At 41.8% G+C, this 20,467-nt stretch overlaps 1 protein-coding gene across 1 annotated transcript in view; it reads right to left on the reverse strand.

The window, feature by feature from the left end:
- LOC139216302 (protein kinase C beta type-like) overlaps positions 1-12,820 on the reverse strand; it is a 74,418-nt gene extending 61,598 nt beyond the window's left edge. Inside the window, exons 1-2 of the mRNA XM_070847393.1 lie at positions 12,427-12,820; positions 10,690-10,721 (exon numbers count right to left, since the gene is read on the reverse strand). Of these exons, the coding sequence (XP_070703494.1) occupies positions 10,690-10,721; positions 12,427-12,605 (211 nt within the window). The 5' untranslated portion in view covers positions 12,606-12,820. The remainder of the gene's footprint in view (positions 1-10,689; positions 10,722-12,426) is intronic.
- Between the last annotated feature and the right edge of the window lie 7,647 nt (positions 12,821-20,467).

The raw sequence follows: 20,467 nt of genomic DNA on the forward strand, positions 1-20,467 counted from the left end.
AAGACATGTTCGTTGCACATTCAAAGAGATTTAAGTCAGAATTCAGTCTGTAAAATGTTTTGTTCACCGAGGAACTGAGTGACCCTTTGTCCCAGAAATTATATCATGGTACATTTTCAAACCCTCAACAGCAGCACGGCAGCATCTCTCCGCAGCAGTTAGTAATCCAGGTGGGCCATCCCACCTACACACCGTGATTCACGTTTTAGACATTTAGCTCATCTCGTCATCCAGTCTGATTGCCCAGAGTGCAAATGATCAGGGTCAATTTGTTGATCACCTGCATTACAAACAACGAATGCAGAGTGTTGCAAAGGTCCTGCGATGGTGATCGTGGAGGAGACAAGTGGGGAGGGGGGGGTGAATAATCAAAGAAAGAGGGGGGGGGCATGTGATGTTACAGTGGAGAGATGTGGGTGGAACGGAGCTAGAAAAGCACCTTTGGCTTCTTGACTGAGACTGCAGCACATTTACATAAACTTGGCCCAACATTCATATTTACTTTTTATTTTTGTGTGTTCTATGTTGTGTGTTTGTTTAACTTGTGTTTAGTGTCACTTAGGGCCTGACCTAAGGGGAAAGACCAGTTTATGTGTTGACTATATCCAGTGTTGTGTTTGTTATACTATGGAATGAATTTGTGTACTGAACTGCAATTAAATTTTTTTCCCACATCGTTCAGCCCACGCAACAACACACCACTTATCCTTCCACTGGGAAACATCAAGTCAGAAACTTTCCCATCCTGCTCAGAGGGGCTTTAATGATGCCGTAGAAAGGCAGCTGTTGGCAGACTTAAGTATAGGTGATGGTGCTCTGTGGGACTGACACAGATTCACAATGAGTTAGCACCTATTAATGTGTTACAACCATGCTAAAATGTCAACAGCCAACAAGACATTAGTTTAATGTGATAAAGTACCACGACCTTTGGCATCCTACATCTGGCGAACAGAAGTACATTATAAATCAGAGGACTATTGCTTACAGTCAGTAGTCACCTGCATGACTAAATACATCTTTTCTGTGCCCTTCAGAATTATAAATGAAGTGTATGCTTAAGTTCAGACAACTGAAACTACTTTTTTTTTTTACAGTCAGTAAAGTAGTACTTTTTATTCGATGTCATTGCCACGTCAAAATTGCAATTTGTCCAATACTTTGTGTCCAAATATCTGCAAAACTAACGCCACTCCCATCAGCCTCAGCTAAACTTTGTATTTAGTGTTAATTAGTGAATATTAGCATGAAAACATGCTAAACAAAGATGGTGGACATGGTTATCATTATACCTGCTAAATGTCATGATGTCAGCTTTGTCACTGTTAGCATTTAGGCCTGCAGGCATGAGTACTGCTGCACAGAGCTGCAAGAATGGCTGCAGACTCTAGTTTTCAAGTTTCAAGTCCAAGATTTGATAAAACATGTGATATAGTCGTAATATCATCTCTAATATACATTTTGTTTACTTTGTCAATCTGAGAGGGAAGAATCTAAACTTAGCTACTGGTAGCTGGTGTGAACTCTTTTGTTTGTGTTTATATGTATTTGTGTGTGTGTGTGTGTGTGTGTGTGTGTGTGTGTATTAGGCTGTGATGTCAAACAAGCTTGACCCACATTGGCTGTCTGATCCGTCCTGATATGTCTCCAAGGTGTCACCGTGGCAACGGGTGTACTATTGCCGCAAATGTCAGCAGCAAGGACAACCAAACCCTGAAGGAGATAGTCTGTCAATCTGTAACTGAAAGTGAGTACACACACACACACACACACACTCAAGCGATCAGTCTTCAGATGTGTGAAAGTAGATCAGAGCAAAAAGAGCTGGACCTCGCTGTCAAGTAAAATTAGACTTTGTCACAACCACACACATAAACACCTGTGGAACATATACACACACACACACATACATAGATGCATCAGATAGCCTCCACTGATGGCTGATAAACAGAAACAGTGAGAACTACAGTTTTAATGTCGACTGATTAGCGTCTCACTCACTTTTCTGGGTAAGTGAACAAGGCGCACACACACACACACACATACGCACAGTCTCTCACATTAAACCCTTTCTCAAACATGTTCACACACTGACACATACGCACGCACACACGACAGCTCTTTAACACCCTCCACATGAAACTGAAAAGAGGAAGCAGTAATGGGAGGGAACACACTGGGTGTTACTGTAGAATGACTGTCAGAAAAACTATTACTATAAATTACGCCCTGTGTTTAGTGAAAATTGAAAATGAGCTGCTATTTTTTAAAGAAAAAGACCACATTCCTTAATATTTGCGTATAACCTCCCTGTCTACTGTATCAGTTAATTGTTTGTTTGTGCACTGCATCATTTTGCATTAATGAATTTATTTCTTTTGGCTTTAAATTTCAATCATGACTCCACTTCTTGAATTCGTCTTTTTCAAAATCGAGGCATGCCTTGCATAACATTTACACGTTTGGTGTACAAAATCAGCTACTGCTCTAATCTGCAGCTTCAGATGGGTGTAGCGTTGGAACAAAATTCAAAATTCATTTTCGAAAAAAAGCCTACACAGCAGTGTCTCCTCCACGCGTACTAATCACAGTGAGCCTTCCCACCTAAAACATATGATTCATATTATGTTGTTGAGTGCCATGAGCATGAACTGTTAAGGCTGCAAACTTGTTGTGTCTGACAAGCACCAGGGGAATGTAGGAAAAATCAATACACTATAATGCTGCAATATTTTTGGCCCCATCAATAAGCCAACTGAGGCACGCTATCAGAGTTGCCACACGCACTACAGTGGTGTGGCATGAAAGACTGCACAATGCTTTATATAATATAAATTCTTAAAAATGGTGAATATAAAGTCTTTGACATTCTGTGAGGATGAGGTCAGTGCGTCGCTGATAAAAATCAGAAAACAGACTTCACACAATGCAATTTTAAAAGGCTTTGCTGCTACAGTGAGGACTTGTATGACGCAGGTTTTGGAAAGCCAATACTGATACTGGTATTTTTAGCCATGCTAGCAGCATGGCCGTCAGTCAGTTAGACAGACCACCACTATGGTCCATCCAAATAGAGATATCTCAACAACTAGTGGGTGGATGCTATGAAATATTCTAGAGATATTTCATCATGATGATCGCTACTGTGAGGTTGGCCCGTGTGTTTTTGTGTGAAATGTCTGAACAACTGCTGGATGGATTTCTATGTAAATTCTTTATGGATATTCACGTCCCCCTCGGGGTAAAATGTAATCACTTTATCCAATGCCTGACCTTCCCCAAGAGGGAAGGTCAAATTTTCATAAAAGTGTCGGACAAATTTCCATTTCTTCAATAAACCATTGTTCAATATACCGTTAAAAAAGTCTAGTATCAGCTGCAGCTGTATTTTGTATTTAGCTCTACTCAGCATGAAAACACACTATACTACGGTGGTGAACATTGTAAACATTATCAGCATGTTGCTGCAAGGTCACTGTGAGCATGTTAGCAGTCTGACGTTAGCATTTAGCTCAAAGCACCACTGTGCTTCTATCGTCACACTCAGCTACTAGCAGGGCCGTTTTTCTTTGGGTTTTTTTTTTTTAACTTTACTATTTTTACAGTGAATATGAGCATTTACTGCCTCGTGTCAAAACTGTTTGTAGAAGTGGAGAAGCCTGTAAAACAGCAGTAAGACCATGTGACCATAAAAAAGGAGCATCTCACACTCCGCAAGTTACCAAAAAAAAATCTCAGGTTAAAATTTGGGATCTGTTTGCTATTCTCAACCTTTCTTCCGACTAAAATTAGCAAATTGAAGTTTGCTATATTGGAGCTTATAATGACCCTTTTTCATTATTTTCTTACATTTTTAAGTAATGATTTAAAAAAAAAGAAAAAAAAGATAAGAAAATAGAACTTAAAAATAGAACAAGCTGTACAAAAACAATACTCCCCAGTGCTCAACAAGCCTAATGAGGCAGATGTGAAATACATTGGTCGCCCTTTCACTTACAGGAAATGGTCCAATGAACATCTTTTAATAAGCCGGTCCAGAGCTGACCTTATGTGGTGTACAGCAAGCCCAGTCTTGAAAACATCACTCAACAAAGTTAAAACATAGAAATCCAGTCTAAGTGTTTTTGTTTTCGTGGCAGGTTTTACAGAATGTTTCCAAAAAGCGATGTGATGAACCTGCATTTTACTGAATAAAAATGTGCCTGGTGTCTGATACATGATGGCGGATGGCTGATTTAACAAGACAATACAAGTGTACCACAGATTACTCACATTCACCAAACTCCAAAACCATGGCAGGCACAAAACTGAGATGTGTATGAGAGCCTGATACACACTTGGCTGACTTATTACAGTGGAGATGCCAAATTAGACTTCAAGCAACTCAGTGTTTCTGAATTGGGTCATTTCAATTGAAATCTACTAATGAATCTAGATAATGTGTTGTGGGTTTTTTTGTGAAAATTTAATTTTCCAAAATTTCAGTTTTCTTACACCCACTTCCAATGTTTCAAATGGCAGAACTCTGATGCAGGACTATGCATTTATTTTACATAACAAAAGAAAGGTAATTATTTAAAAATACTTTTTAAACCTTCTGCCTTCTGAATTGCAGTCGTTGCTGCGGGCTGCAGACTTAAGAACTCTACAGTTTCATATCTTTATTCGCCGATTAATGCTTCCTGTTATCTCAATAAACACCGCTGTCTGCCTCTGCCGCTTTTTAATCTTTTCCTTTTTTCTAGTGCTTTTCAATGTTCTCCCTTCACACCTACACACTCAGCCCTCCCTCCTCCCCCATTCCCCTCTCCACTCCCCCATCCATCTCTCCATCCATCTATCCATCCATCCCATTTGGTGGTACTCTCGGTAGAACACTTGGGCTATTTATAAAAGCATCAAAGCCCACAGCTTCCAACACACAGCCACTAGAGAGAAAGATGGAGAAGGAGGTAGAAGGAGAAGGAGGGAGCTGGAGGAATGGGGGAAGGAGGAGAGATGGGGGAACTAAGACTAACAAGGAAGGAGGCCAACGGGGGGAGAAATATTGAGAAAAAAACAGTGCAATGGAGGGTAAGAACGGGGAATAATGGGCAGAGATGGGAAAAGAAAGCTGGAGAGAAGGGAGAAGGTGAGGACGAGAGAGAAAACTACAAAAAAAAAAGGGTGAGATAGAAAGGAGAGAGCTTTAGGTCAAAAGAAATCCGGGAAATAAAGAGCACTAAGGAAGTGAAAAACAAAAGACTGTACGACAGGGTCAGATGTGTTTTTACCCATCTTCCTTTGCTTCAGGATCCCAATGAAACACCTCACCATGAGCTGTGTGTGTGTGTGTGAGTTTTTCTGCCTTTAAACATGTTCATGCATGATGGTTTTGTTTTTGTACATGCATCTGTGTGATATTCTTGTGTGATGTGTGTGTGTGTGTGTGTGTGTGTGTGTGTGTGTTTGTGTGTGCGTGGGAGACGGGTTTTGGATCCGGAGACCTCCCGCCCACACGGGTTGGAGTTGCAGAAGCACCTGAGCCATGTTCGGCACCGCCAACAGTCACAGATGTTTGCAAATGTTCACTAACTCATTTGAACCTTGAATAAGCTCATGAAAAGGCTGAAAACGTGTAATGTGGATCCAGAGGAACTGTGGGCACGGTGCCCAACAGCAGCTTGGTGGTTGCTGGTGAAAGCGAAAGACACCACCGATTAAACACGAACACAAAAGACGCCATCAGTTAAAGGGAAGCTTGAATAGCACTCTTTTTTTTTTTTTTATATAAATACATACATTTATCCTTTTGAAGAGCGCTAATAGCTGCAGCAAACAACACCTTTATGGGCTCGTTTTAGGTGCAATCTACACCCCGTGCCTACACTATTTCATCTCTCCCTCTCTCCCTCCCTCTCTCTCTCTCTCTCTCTCGCCTCTTTTCTACCCTGTCCATTATCTCCTCTGCCTGGCAGAAGAATCTCACCCACCACCTCTCTGCTCGAGTGCCATTCCAGCATACCTTTCTCATTCATTTTCAACCATCTGTCTCATTTCATTTATTCTATTTTTTTTTTTTTTTAGTATATGTGAGATCATCCTGTGCCTGCTGGGACATGCTTAGTGTGTCATACGTAGTTTTTATGCAGCTCTCTTGATCAAGAGCATGATCGCATTTTTTCAAAAAAGGAAAAAAAAAAAAAAAAAAGTACCGCGATTCGCCTTGATGGCATCATCAGCAACAGCGCAGCATGTTATACACGACATGACCTCATCTACACTATAAAAGAATTATAATTAGGATGCTGACTAGAATGGTGAACTGAAATCATTACAGATAACTTACCATGTGCCCCCCTTCTATTCCTGCCCTAATTTATCCTTCCTCAATTCCTCGCCTCACCAATTCCTCTTTCTACGAGCCTAACCTTCTCTCTCTTCCTGTATACTGTACTGTATGTTCTCTATATACGGTATGCTTGATATTATAACGTGTTACATTACACGACCACAGAGAAAAACACTGGACACGCAGCTCGTCTCTCATCCCTCTGTCTTTCCTTGCATTTGCTGTGAGCTACTTTCTCTGGAACTTTCAAGGAAATCACATGTAATCCTCCTCTCCTTCCCACGCCCCTCCCACTCACTTTGTCCCCCTTTTGTCGATCCCTCATCCCACCATGAATTCCACCCCCACCTTTTCCTTTCATCTTCCTACAACATCCTCCTTTTCCATCTTTTCGTGCATCTCAATTTTTTTTTTTTTCCTCAATGCGATTCTCCCTCTTTCTCCCATGTTTGCAATGTCTCTCACACTTCCTGCCACTCTGTTCCTCCTCCATCCCTCTCGAGCTCTGTAAAGGGATAATTTGTCCATTAAGTCGGTGAGGAGACAGTGGAGGACACTCGACAGCCTGTTACACACTGAAACCCAACTCATTATTAACACACTCATTTAGGAACGTGTGCATAAACACACACACACACACACAAAACCAGTCATGTGGAAGCATTAGAGCACACACAGTTCTGTACAAACAGCCATTAAGGAAATAAGTGCTCACCAGCTCATTAAATGGAACATGTGGCACGTGCACACTCAAATTCCCAACATGAATACGTATGATATATTCTGGAAACTCACACAAACTCCTTTGAAGCGCCACATTACATAATACAAGCTGCTCCCGCCCCGTGAGCCCTACACTCTGTCTAGTGTATGGAAAAACAGGATCCCACCAAGCCATTACAGTTTATTGTTTACAACAACACTGAGGCAGTGAGCTACGCCGACCAGCAATACTGCATACAGTGTTACACAATATGCAAAACGCAGCCTGTGCAAAGAACTGTGCAAACACTCATTCAAACAGCTGGCAGCTAAAACTCACCCCCTATGAGCTACATACGAAGTAGTTGTAGTTTTGTGCTGTAGTTTCTGTGGATGTTCACATGCCTCTTTGCTACCATTAAAACTTATGCTGCTAACTGGACAGCATGTTGTCTTTACAGCAGATAATGCTCGGTGCATGGTGCATTAAAATATGGCTGAAGTCATACAAGGCAATTCAGCGTTTAGTGTATGTCAGCTCAGTCTAACCACCTCACTGCGTTAGTGTCAAAGTAACTGAAAAAAATATAATGTGAGCAGAGGCAAATTGAACTTCCTTTTTTCACCCATGACAATGCAGACTGAAGACCAAGCGGAACAAATGTTAGATGTCAAATGCTACTAATGAAGCTCTGTTGAACCTTTAAGCATTTGCTTTTCATCTACAACCATTCAGGCCAGCGACAGCAATAAACGAGATGGCATTTTAATGAACCATAAACACGTCCGGTCATGAAATTGTGTCAAATGTTGCCTTTTTTTTTTTTTTTAAGATCAGCCCTGCATGTGCCGTTATAATCATTATGACCTCAAACATCAAGAATTTGTATGAGAATAGTTCAGCTGCAATGTGTTTACAGTGAAGACATGCGGTTGGCATAATAGGTGAGCTGGTATTTAACTAGTGTAACAGATGCCAAAATGATCTTCCTCTCCTGGGTCACCAACACTAAAAGGAAGCAAAAACTAAGGGGGTTGAAGGTCGGAGCATTTTTTCAGGTGGGACGACAGAGAGAAAAGGGAAAGTATAGAGAGAGAAAAACTTATTTCAGAGTTATTGGTGGAATTTAACATTAGTGGCAAAGATCTGATTCTGGTTCTGGTAGCGAGCGCGTTTGTCCGCTCAGGTCTTTAACTACTGACACAATCACAACAAGGAGAGGAGCTTTAGCAAGCACAGCCTGCCAGGTCTTATTGAGACATGTAGACATGTAAACACTATTTCCTCAAAAACATACATAAAAAAAAACTCTTACTCTACTCTTACTATATAAACTCTTTACTTAGAAATGCATTTAATCATACACTATAGTATATCCTGCTGCACGCACACTAACACCCTCCTTTTAGTTGCGTATGCATGTGTGTGAGTATGTGTATGACCTTGCAAAGGAATTCCCTTTCTCCCTGAGCTCTGCAGAAGTGATACCCTGCTCCTGACAGACAATGGGCCGGAGAGCAACTCAGGACACACACACAAAAAGCCCCCCCCCCACGCACACACCGCACACCACACACACACACCTGATGGAGGAAGGTACGTGCGAACTGTTGCTGAGTGCTACGTCACTCAATGGCATACGCACTCAAACATATGTGTGTGCTATTTTGGACAATTTCATCATTTTTCCCCTCTTCCTCCTTTATCCATCCATCCATCCATACACCTGAGCTCTCTTCTGGCCCTGGCGTCAAAGCGCATAGGTGCCCCAACAGCTACAGCTACACCCCTATAGTGCAGCGGATGCTTCCCTTAAAGGACACTATTGACCCTTTACACGTACACATGGGCTAATTACCAGCTAACCCACTGCTGTGTTGAACAGCACCTCTTCCATCCTACAGCATATATTTCACTGTATACTGAATATTTCACTGTTGCTAGGAGACGTGAAAATCCTTGAACACATCCAGTTGGCTGTTAATACAAGTGGAAAAAACACAGACTTCAAGCAAATTCATAAAAAAAAGCAAGAAAAAAGAAGCCCAGAGCACCATGCCATTTTTGTCAGCTGGATGTGTTTCTCTGTCGTTTTCTGTGGCAACTGCTACAAAGCTGATGCTGAATCTGTCTCTGCTGTACAGTACGGAGATGGCGGACGAATGACGGGGAGGGAGAAGAGAGCGACGAAAAGCAGTAAAGTAAATCAAGTTTCCTTCATCAGATGGCGCCGTGAGCTACAGTAGAGTCTTTTCCGCGCACATGAAACCAGTGAGAGCCACAAAATCAGATGCCTCGCTATGCTTTCGACTCAAAATGAGCAAACTTTAACCAACTTTATCCTCCGTTAGGGGTGCGGGCAGACGAAACTTGAGCCTCGTGACAAAGCGTTGCTTGCTTACTTATCTCTTGAAGTAGTTATGCACACAAAAGGCCTTTTTTTTCCCACAGAGGACATTCTGACATGTTACAGTAGAAAAGGCACAGATGATAAATATGATGTTGTGAATGCTTGCTCACTGTCACACTGTCGTGGCTTAATGGGACAGAGCAGAACAGAAAAATCATTATTCATTGCCAACAATAGAGCTTTTCCTCCTGTGACGAGTCAAAATGTCTGCTGTGAACAACCCCATCTTATTATACATGTAACGTTTTTCACATTAAGCACAGTTTTGATTATATGGCTGGGAGCTTTTCATGCTGAGTCACCTTCTTCTGCATCCTTGGTCACCTTCCTACTATTCAGACCTACACCTACAGTATGCTCCAGTATAAATCAAGGACCAAGTCCTGCCTCCACTTCCACAGCCGCCTCTGTTGTGTTTTTCCACTGATCTTAAACGGCTCTATTCACATGAAAAGCTAAATCCACCGCCACATTGACTCAGACAACTTGAGCTCTCCATTATTTGTAAAACGGTACGGAATCATTAACACATCTCTAATATGTGGGATATATATGTCTTTTCATCATTTATTTTCTTCCCAGACTGGAGTAAAAGCTTTGTGATATTGTTCTCATCAAACCCAAAGTAGTTGGAAGACCATTTTAAATTGCTATACTTTGAATGGATTGCACACCGGGGTGGTTGATTGTCCTGTCGAGCTAGTGCCATTTTGAGGGAAGTTTGAGCTTTGGAAGTGATGTTCATTAAAGCCAACATAAAAAAACCCCCCAAAAAAAACACAGAATAAACAATGCAGTCATTGTTGAAACAGTTGGTTGTGTTTTTGTGAGACTTTTGAATCAGGAACAAAGAGCTCAGAACCACAGCGTTCAATTGAGCACTCGGGAAAGGAAGAGAAGGATGTAAAAGAGGATTAAAAGGAGTGACTAGAGAGGATGAAGGGAAGAAAGTAAAGGGAAAGATATGAGGAGAGGAGGAGCAGAGTGGTGGAGAGAAAGAAAAAGAAACAGGTAGGTAAGGGAAATAACAAAGAGGTGAGGAAAAGATTAGAAAGATAGCAGTAGTGGAGATGAAGTATGCAGGCACACTGAAAGTGGGGAAAGTGGAGAGTGCTAAAAAGAGAGATATTCATAGTAAAAAAAAAAATAATGAGAGAAAGTCAAGGCGACAAGTTATCATCCAATCATTTAGCAATGGAGTGCCACCTGATCGTGTGTGTGTGTGTGTGTGTTTAGTCCACCTACCTTGACACTGGAATCCCTGCTTGCCAAAACCCCTGAGGAGAGAACATACAGAGAGAACAGTTTAAACATAGTGCAGGCACAGACGTGTTCACGAACATACACTACTACATCTCACACACACACACACACACACACACACACACACACACACACACACACACACACACACACAGGAACGGCCTCCAAAAGAATTTCTGAAGCCATCCCTCTTTGCCTCAAGAAATTTGTGTAGAGGCAAAAGTCAAATACCGTCTGCCATTTGTGTGCAGCGCTAAATTGAATGAACGCGCACACGCACACGCACACACACGCACACACACACACAAAAGCACGGAGGCAGTGAGGACGTTTGATTTTTGTATGAACAGTGCATGTGCCGAGGTCAACTTGGGTCCACAATCACACTCAGACAGACACGCACGCTCTCACACACACACACACACACACACACACACACACTGTTCTGTTCTGTCCTTGGGCAAAATGGTCAACCACACCCAACCAGTGGTGTGGAGAATGCTGGGATGCCTGCAGGTGCGTGCATACGCAAACATGCATGAACTTAGATTCAGCCCTGCTCATTTTCATATTGTGGCTACAAATAGATAATCTCTAGGGGTGTGAAATCACTTAGTGCTCTCATTGTTCTTTTTCATTATGCTTATTGACCCAGATAGATAGATAGATAGATAGATAGATAGATAGATAGATAGATAGATAGATTTTTGGATATTCTAAACAGGTCAAGCAATAACACAGGGTGCACAGAGTTCCTTTATTTAGGGGTATTTACACGCACACCATCTTCTAGGTCAAATCATTTCGCCATTCACAAATTAAAAAGCCCATCACAGGACTTAAATAATGGCCGTTTTGGGAATAGTGCAGAGCGCAGATAATAATAAACGGGACAAATTAGGCCAACCAAGAGCTGAAAACTCATTTAATAACCCGAGCGCAGTCACTGTTTGGTAAACCCTGGTGGGCTGGATGGCGACATGTCTGCACAGGTGACCGAGAGGAGAAAATGAAGGAGGAGGAGGAGGAGGAGGAAGTTGTGTCAGCAGCTGTGTCAGTGTTTGACATGAGGAATACTTTCTGTTACTGCTCAGGTTATCCTGCTGGCTGCAGTTCACTGCTTTTGGAGAACACATAATATATCTCCTCAGCCTTTCTCCTCTGCCTACTTAATACCATCAAACAACGGTCTGCAGCTATTCTTGTTTTATTGGCGCGGCCCACATATCTTCCTGTCTTCCCTTCTGCCCGACCTTACACATATAACATCAACAAGTACATGAATAGGGCTGAAAACCGTGTTTATTTCGAGAAGAAACTGTGCAACCCTCCCACTTTCCTTATTCTTGCTGTGACTAAATGATGTAATACTATCAAATACTGGAGTCTACAGCCATTTTGTCGGTTTCATATCAATAGGCCTCCTTCTCCTTTTACTTTTCTCAATGAAATAGTCACTAAATCAACTAAACTGAAGCAAACTGCCATTTTCTCCCTTCCTTTGTTTTTTTTCCGCCCCATCCCTTGGTGCACCCACTGGTGTCTGAAATAAAAGCCTATTTCATAACCTTTTCATTCTAACCCACATCTTTCTCTCCCCTGGTCTTATTCTACATCAGCACCAATACAAGTATTAAACTTAAGTGACATTTTTTAAACTGCTCTCCTGTGACCCCCCCCCCACACACACACACACATCCCTCCACCCCCCCAGCTCACCAGATGAAGTCGGTGCAGTGGCTGCAGAAGGTGGGCTGCTTGAAGAAGCGCGCGATGAATTTGTGGTCCTTCACCTCGTGCACGTTCTTCTGTCGGAGGGCTCCCTGGCGCGCGAAGCCCCGCATGGGCTCGCGGGGTCCGTCCTCCCCGTCGCTGTTGGCCGCCGCCGAGTCTGCCATGGTGCGGGGGGGGGGAGGAGCGGGGAGAGGGAGAGGAAGAGAGAGGCGGCTGTCCGTGCACCTGTCTGCGCCTGGACTTCAAACTGGGCACAGTTGGAGGGTTTCTGGGGTCGCCAAAGTCGCGTCCCGTGCGCCGCTCCGAGACGGAGGAGTTCGAAGTTGTGGAGTTGTGGGAGCAGCTTTCGGTAGTTTGTTTTGGGGGGTTTTTTTTGGGTTTCGTTTAGTTGGTATCTTGTCCTCCAGTCGAGTGGACGCGCTGCCGTGACGCCGCTCACACTCCGCTTCCTCCTTTTCTTCTGAGCGCGCAGGGAGCCTGTGACTGAGCGAGAGAGAGAGAGAGAGAGAGGGAGGAGAGAGAGGGAGGAGAGAGAGAGGAGAGAGAGGGAGGAGAGAGAGAGGTAGAGAGAGGAGAGAGGAAGCGAGAGGGAGGGAGAGAGAGAGAGACAGACAGAGAGAGGGGGAGGAAAGGGGGGCAGAGAGGGGGAGAGGGGTGGGGGAGAGAGAGAGGAACAGAGAGGGAGCTTTAACTTCTTTACCTTTCCCTGCCATGTACAGAAAGCACTATTTGGAGAGACTGAACTGTAAAAGCTCTTTTATTTCTACACTCTAACCTAAAAGTGCATTTTAATTTGTTCTAGACTGAAATATGACTTCATGTCACTCACCCAGCTGGATGGGGGGGGGAACATTTGAGCACAATCTGTATTGTAAAATAAGAACATTTTAATATTTTATTCAAGACCGTCCATTGACACTGAAGGCGATGCTGCCTTTTTTGAAAAGGGTTAATGTGAAGATCAGCTGTTGTGGTGACATGGATGAGCTCCATCACAACAGCCTGTCTGTGATCCTGTGCTGTCACACTGGTAGGATATACATTGGGGGATTGTAAAATTGCTAGAAAATCAAGTGAGAAACTGTTCAGGGATTCAATTACCAGAGTGGTTTTGGATAATCCTGAAAATTAAAATACCAGAATAATCAATTTGCTTAATCACACTGGACCCTTCGACAAATTAACCCTTTCATGCATAGAGGTCACTACAGTGTGCAGCTATTAAAAAGCTGTTTTCTTGAATATGCATGAGTTTTGATGGTATAGTTGCACATCAGCCAATACAGTGGATGCTACTGCATCACCTCATACACTGCTACTCAGTGGGAAGCCATTGCAAGTGAAAAAAAAAAGAAGAGTGAAACCAAGATGGTCGACAGACAGCCAGAAACACCAAGTTGCTCGTTTTTTTCTGTTCAAATCTTCTATAAAAGAAAGAAATGATGATGATGTCCCCATAAGAAAAATATGGGGACATCAAGTAACATCTGAGGAGTCATGCAACTGCAAAATTTTCCAAGTATTGATTTTATATTGGGAGGAAATTATGATTAATCACATGTCCACTGAATTGTACATCATGCATCATTAGCTATATTTCAACTACTGGACATGTAAATATATCTTTAAAAAAAAGTTCAAATCTTGTTTTTCATGCCTAAAGATGAATAAAAACACTTAGTAAAAAACTCCTGACTGAGGTTATCATAATTCATGCATGAAAGGGTTAAAGGACAGTTTCACATCGTCTTCTTAAAACAGTATGTGCTATATGTACATTGCCATGGACAGATAGATAGATGGGTACTTTTATTGTCCTTTTTAGAAAACTCGTTGCCACACTCTATAGAGCCTCGCGTGGTTGCTGATTGTTGTAACCACAAAGAAATAACTTCCTAATGCAATTTAAATATAAATGAGGGGGAACAGAATTCACAGTCTGCATCTTCCACAACAATTTCAAGCCAAAAAAAAAAAAAAAACACGCAAAAACTCTTTCAATGTCGATTTTGTATTAAATAACGGTGAAAGTATGCTTAAAGTGTGATCTCTGGGAGACAAAATTTTAAGTTTTAAAAAAACTAATTGAATTGTTATATTGTCCACAAGTCTTATACACCCAGAGATACTGAAGCAATAGATATCTTAGTATTAACAGAATGGCTAGATCATGTCCTTTACTGTACATGTTCATGCTCCCTTTTAACCTATTTTTCATTAAAAGTATTAAAAAAAGTGATCTTATTTTGTTAATGCATCTGCCTCAGGCCAACACGGCGCTATAAGGGTAGAAAAAAGTCTGAATTTCAGAACATTTACTGAGGGATATCAGATATAAACTCTCTTGTCATCTGTTTTACATAGTATTTGTCCAGAACATTTGTATTGTGCTTTTATCGTTATATTGTAAGCCTTGTTGTCGTTTGCCATCGCGGTAGCAAAGGTGCGCTATCAACCTGTTCATCTTCAGATGATGCATCAGCTTCTTTAAAAAGGGAAACATTTTAGCATGACAATGCACAAAAAAAAACTGTAATCATAGAGTAGCACATCTTCTCCTCACTTCCACTTTCCACTTGCTTGCAATATGTTGTTTTCAATAGATTCTTAGCTTAGATTGAATTATTCCAGGATATAAATAAACTGTGTGTACACTGGTATTTTTCTGCCTCTCACGCTTGATTCTGGGATTAAATCCTCCGTACTGCCACATCCCTCAAACTCACTGCCCTCACTATCAGAGGGTATGATACTGTTCGATAAACTGTTTGATAGGGCTCCATAGGATGTGCCTGTGCCTATTGCTTGTGAATTTCAGTGAATATGTTCATAAAAACACGGACCTAGAGTTGAATTTTATATCATATTGCAAAGTCGTTCATTGGGCACACAACTCTGAAAAGTAGCCTAACAAAGAAAAATACTTTATTATACATTTTTCCCTAATATATATATATATATATATATATATATATATATATAAATGTGCTTCTGTTGTTGAAAGACATCCCATAACACATTGTCAAGTGTAGGAATGAAAAACGTTTGGGGGACAGGGCTAAAGATTCCCTTTCATTTAAAGCAGATTATGCAAGTACAGCATATGGAACAGCAGAATGAACGTCATTTCCTAAATTAGCAATGTATACAGCCAACGGTAAACACAAAGAGTGACTTTCAATATTTGAAGTGTTCATTTCCAAGAAGAGATCTCTCACATTTGGAGAAGGAAAAACACTCTTTAAGTCTGAGTGCTGGCATTGAAAGCGAGCACAGTTGCTGAGTTCTGACTCATCTGAAGACTTTTGCTTTCAAAGGGATTTTGGAGGATCATCATCTGCGATTGCTGGATGAATTTCATGTCACATAGTTTTTCCAAGATGCATTTAAAAAGATATTAAATTATGTGATTTCCTGAGTCATTAGATCAGCGGTGCCTCATAGAAAGTCAAAGGAATCTATTCCACCACCTGCATTCCTCACTGTAGTCAATGCAGGAGGATGAATATGTGAGGCGTGATGACAGTGATGCAGGGACAGAGGTGAATGATTGTTACGGCGAGTGTGAAACACGACGTCGCCGCTGACAGCGAGTAAACATGCTCACAGGCTGCATATCCCTCATATTCATACAGCAAAAATGCTATGCAGTAGTAATATTGATATCCCACCTGTTTTTAAAGGCCAGAGAATCTCATTTCAGGGCAGCGACAGCCACCGTCTCAACTGATCCATGCTGTACACACTCACACATACATGCATTGTAGAAGTCAGCTGGCAGTGAAATGACCTAGATGAGATTGATTTAGCTGCAGGACAGATAACAGTGTGTGCATTTCACCCCATTCTCATCACTACAAGGTTTACTGTAGCTCAGATGTCACTTTCCAACCCTTATTCATTCATAAAAATAAAAAAAAAATCAAACATTAGAGGCTCGCATACCTGCGCTGTTACATAACCGTCTGTCTTGCAGGCCAGCAGACTGTAAAACAATAAGAACGGCTTAATTTACAACGGTGACAGGCACCAAGAGACACTGGTAGTGACGCAAGCATGTCCTGCAAGTACCCGAATGGGCCTGTGTGTATGTATAGACTGTGAGAGTCTCTGATCTCTTTCAGTTTCATCAATACACCAGGTCTGATGCAAATATTACCTTGGATAAGGTGTGGGTGACAGCAGGTATGTCACTGATGTCATCATTACCAAAATCACATCTAATCACTCTCAAAGGTTTGTGACAAGACTAAAAGCGTAAAGCGATGGTGGCAGTTCTGTGAAGCTCCGAGCTAAATGCCTACATGCTCACAATGACAACCTGCTGATGTTTACTGTGCTCTTATTTTAGCTCATTAGCATGCCAACATTTGCAAATCCACACTGAACACAGTGGACAGCCAAAGGTTCCTCAGAATGTCACTGGCTCTGCAGGTATGTGCTCTTAAACCAAAATGGTGGATCACCAAACCAACAGGCTGGCCACTATCACCCACAAAGCCATGCCGCTCGCATGAATCTAATGGACAGCTGGGAAATGTAGACAACCAGCTGACACTGAATTTGTCCAACAATGTGTTTACACAAGCTACAGAATTAATGCTAAATGTTTTGTGTTTTTCCAGCAATATTACAGTGAGAGGTCCATCTTAGAAGAGGCACCGATACAAAAAGACCGTTCTCACAGCAAGCAAACACACGTGTACCCAATTGCATTACTAACGTCATGGCCTACAGACTAAATGGAAGCCATCAGTACCATTATCTGTTACACCTGTGCTTTACGTGCTACTAAAATCCCAAATGCTTGCACGAAACTGAATAAAATTAGCCTTGAATGAAGACAATGCATTTCATTTGCAAGACAGGGTGAGTTAAGGGTGTGAATCACATTTCCAGCATTATGACTGCCTCGCTCTTAAGTGTGCAGTGGCTTTCACTCTCCCCCTGTCCCTTCAAAGACCTCTCTAACAACAGACATTTTAAACTCCTCGTGGCTGCAGAGGCAAAGGTGAACAACAGCATTGACGATGGCTCAGTTCCATTTAGCTGTCCCAGCCAGACAGGCCAGTGAGCATTCAGGATTCACAATACCTGGCACTGGTGCACCTTAATGGAGCGCGCCCTCATTAGGTTGTAAGTTATAAGGTCATAAGTGTGGTTGACGAGTCAAAATGTCCGCCATGAGAAAAGGTGCACTGACCAAAATATTCCCTGCTGCTCTCTGATCATTCTTTGCTTTTTTTTCCCAAGAAACGTTGACTTACTTTGTATTTTATCGCCGTGCAGAGAAACAAGACATGAGACGGCCGATGGTAAACCTGACTCCACTTGAAGGCCCCATGTGCAACAACAACTTCATACCTGTACTCTGAGTTTTGTTGAAAGGCATTCTGGGAAATGTAGGAAACAGGTCATATAAACACAATCAGTGGATAGATAGATAGATAGATAGATAGATAGATAGATAGATAGATAGATAGATAGATAGATAGATAGATAGATAGATAGATAGATAGATAGATAGATAGATAGATAGATAGATTAACTTTCCATTCCTGTTTTTTTTCCTGGCTTTCTGTTTTTCTCAATTACCCCAAAAGATCATCCCTGTCTTCTCTGCTGATTTTTTATCCCCGTCGCTGTACACCTCCTAATTTTCTATCTCAATATTCCATCTCTCTCTCTCTCTCTTTCTGTCTCTAAGCATCTTTCCTCTCCAATTCCATGGTCCCTTTTTTCTCTTCTTTTTCTTCCACAAAGGGAGGGAGTCGTTACATAAACCTGTTGTTTTCTTCATCATCCTCTGACTACAGCACCGAACACACTCTGAAGCACTAACACAGTTACACAAACGCATACACACTCATATACTAACTATACTGCTTCAGGCTTATTGTTATATTGAGTTTAAATCGTTTGTCTTGACACAGTTCTTTGATTTTTTTTTTTTTTACCTTATATATATAATATATGATGCTTTCATCTATGCATCTGGTTAAAAAGATAGTGGAATGTTCAATGAGCTCACATCCGTCTTTCCTCTTTCTGTAATTGAAATAAAAACATTTCTCCAAGCATAAAATATGTTGGATATAATAAAAATTGAATGATTAAATATAAAACCATGTTACACATGAGACAGATACAAAGGCAGACAAATAATAAATGAAATAAAATAAGATCAGCTATAATAGATAGGCTGTTTGTGAATGTGTGCGCACCTTAACTGTCTTGAGTAAGCGTGAGTTGGCAAAGCTGCTAAAGCTAGAAGTACACAAGCACTTGCTGGAGGACATCTCACATTTCTTGTTTTATTATTATTATTTCTGTACATTTTCCCTTTTTCTCCCACATTGGAATAACCAACTCCCCTCACACAGAACTGTGGTTGTTGTTGCTGCTTCCTCCCACTGTTGGCCTGGGGAAGGTGTAAACAACGTTTCTCCTCTCATGCACATGGACTTGCGCCAGCTGCTTTGTTTCACCTGTTGGATGAAGAGGAGCCGCAACAAGAGACAACAACATGCACGGAGGGTTCAGAGAAACGACTTTTACCTCCAGCTGTCCTCGGCGAAGGATCCCCAGCCAACCTGTGGGAGTCACCAGTTGTGTGACAAGAACACAATCCCTCCCTCGCTGGCTTCCCAGAGACCCTCACTTCTGGTTGTCTTTGATGGGATACATGCTGACCTGTTTGAGGTATGAGGCTCCATGACCCTACTGGCGTGTAGGGTAATCTTAGTGTTACTTTACTGATCACTTTGGTATCTTTGCACAGTGTACTCCGCACTTCCTTACATCACTGCACATTTGCCCTTGCATTTCTGTGTATGTGACGAATAAAGAATCTTGAATCTTGATGCTTGGCTCGGGTCTAAATTATTTTACTGGGAATTGGAAACAGTGATATTTATCTGGGACAAAAAAAAAAGGCCAGTTGAAAAGCAACTGTATGCACATTGGTGGTGTCCAGAGGTGGGAAGCCAGTGAGGGATCTTGCTATTGGGATCTTGACTCGTACGGACCGCTGGGGACACGTGATGAGAGGGAAGTGGAACTGGGGGAAAACGTGATGAGAGGGAAGTGGAACTGGGGGAAAAGTGTAAACCTGTGTGTGCTTTCATACCAATCTCTGATTGAAGAGATTTTTTTATTACATTTTGAATGTTCCAGAGCCTGAAAGTCTTTGAATGCAAACAATCAGAATATAAAAGATGCACACAAGCTCCTTATCTTGGAGCTGTCTTGTAGGTGATTGTGGTGGAAAGCAAATCCTCTGCCCACCCAAGAATAGACATGTGCACTAACGATAATTGGTACACTGAAGGAATCCTTGATCTTTGAACATCATATGAGCAACGAGGAACCAAGAAAAAGCGACTCATTACACCGTGTACAATGCTGCTATTTATATATAAAAGACGAGAGACTTGTGGGAGACACAGGGGAAGAGAGAGGAATGTACATGGAGGGAAATAAAGAGAGAGCTGGAGAGCAGAGGAAAAGATAGTGAGAGACTTTTCTACCTCCAGCCTGGTGGTGATCTCCATCTCTCATCTAGCAAAACACACCCACACAGCACCTTAATATGACCTCTCTCACTCTCTCTCTCTCTCTCTCTCTCTCTCTCTCTCTCTCTCTCATGCTCTTGTTCACTCACTGTCGCTCTCCGTCTCTCCCTTTCTTTCTTCTCGCAGAGATTGATCCAAAAGTTGACAAAATGGTGCACTCTAGTGGCTACAAGCTACACATGCTGAGCTGATATACAGAAATGCAATAATCATGTCTTCCCCTTATAATTTCATCACCATCATTTCTCATATACCGTACTTTTTTTTTTTTTTTTTACCTTTTACCATGCAACAGCTTTGAACTTTTCCTGATTCCTTGCAACTTTCATGTAAAATCCTTGCCTTATCCTTTGGCTCCTTGTGTTTCTCCCCAGTTTTCTGCTGCCACAGGCTAATCTCGCAGTTTCCACACAGCTCTTTTTGAAATGCAATAGAAACCCTATGGCCCCATC

The sequence above is a fragment of the Pempheris klunzingeri genome, chromosome 17 (assembly GCF_042242105.1).
Source record: "Pempheris klunzingeri isolate RE-2024b chromosome 17, fPemKlu1.hap1, whole genome shotgun sequence".
In the NCBI taxonomy this organism is placed as follows: Eukaryota; Metazoa; Chordata; class Actinopteri; order Acropomatiformes; family Pempheridae; genus Pempheris; species Pempheris klunzingeri.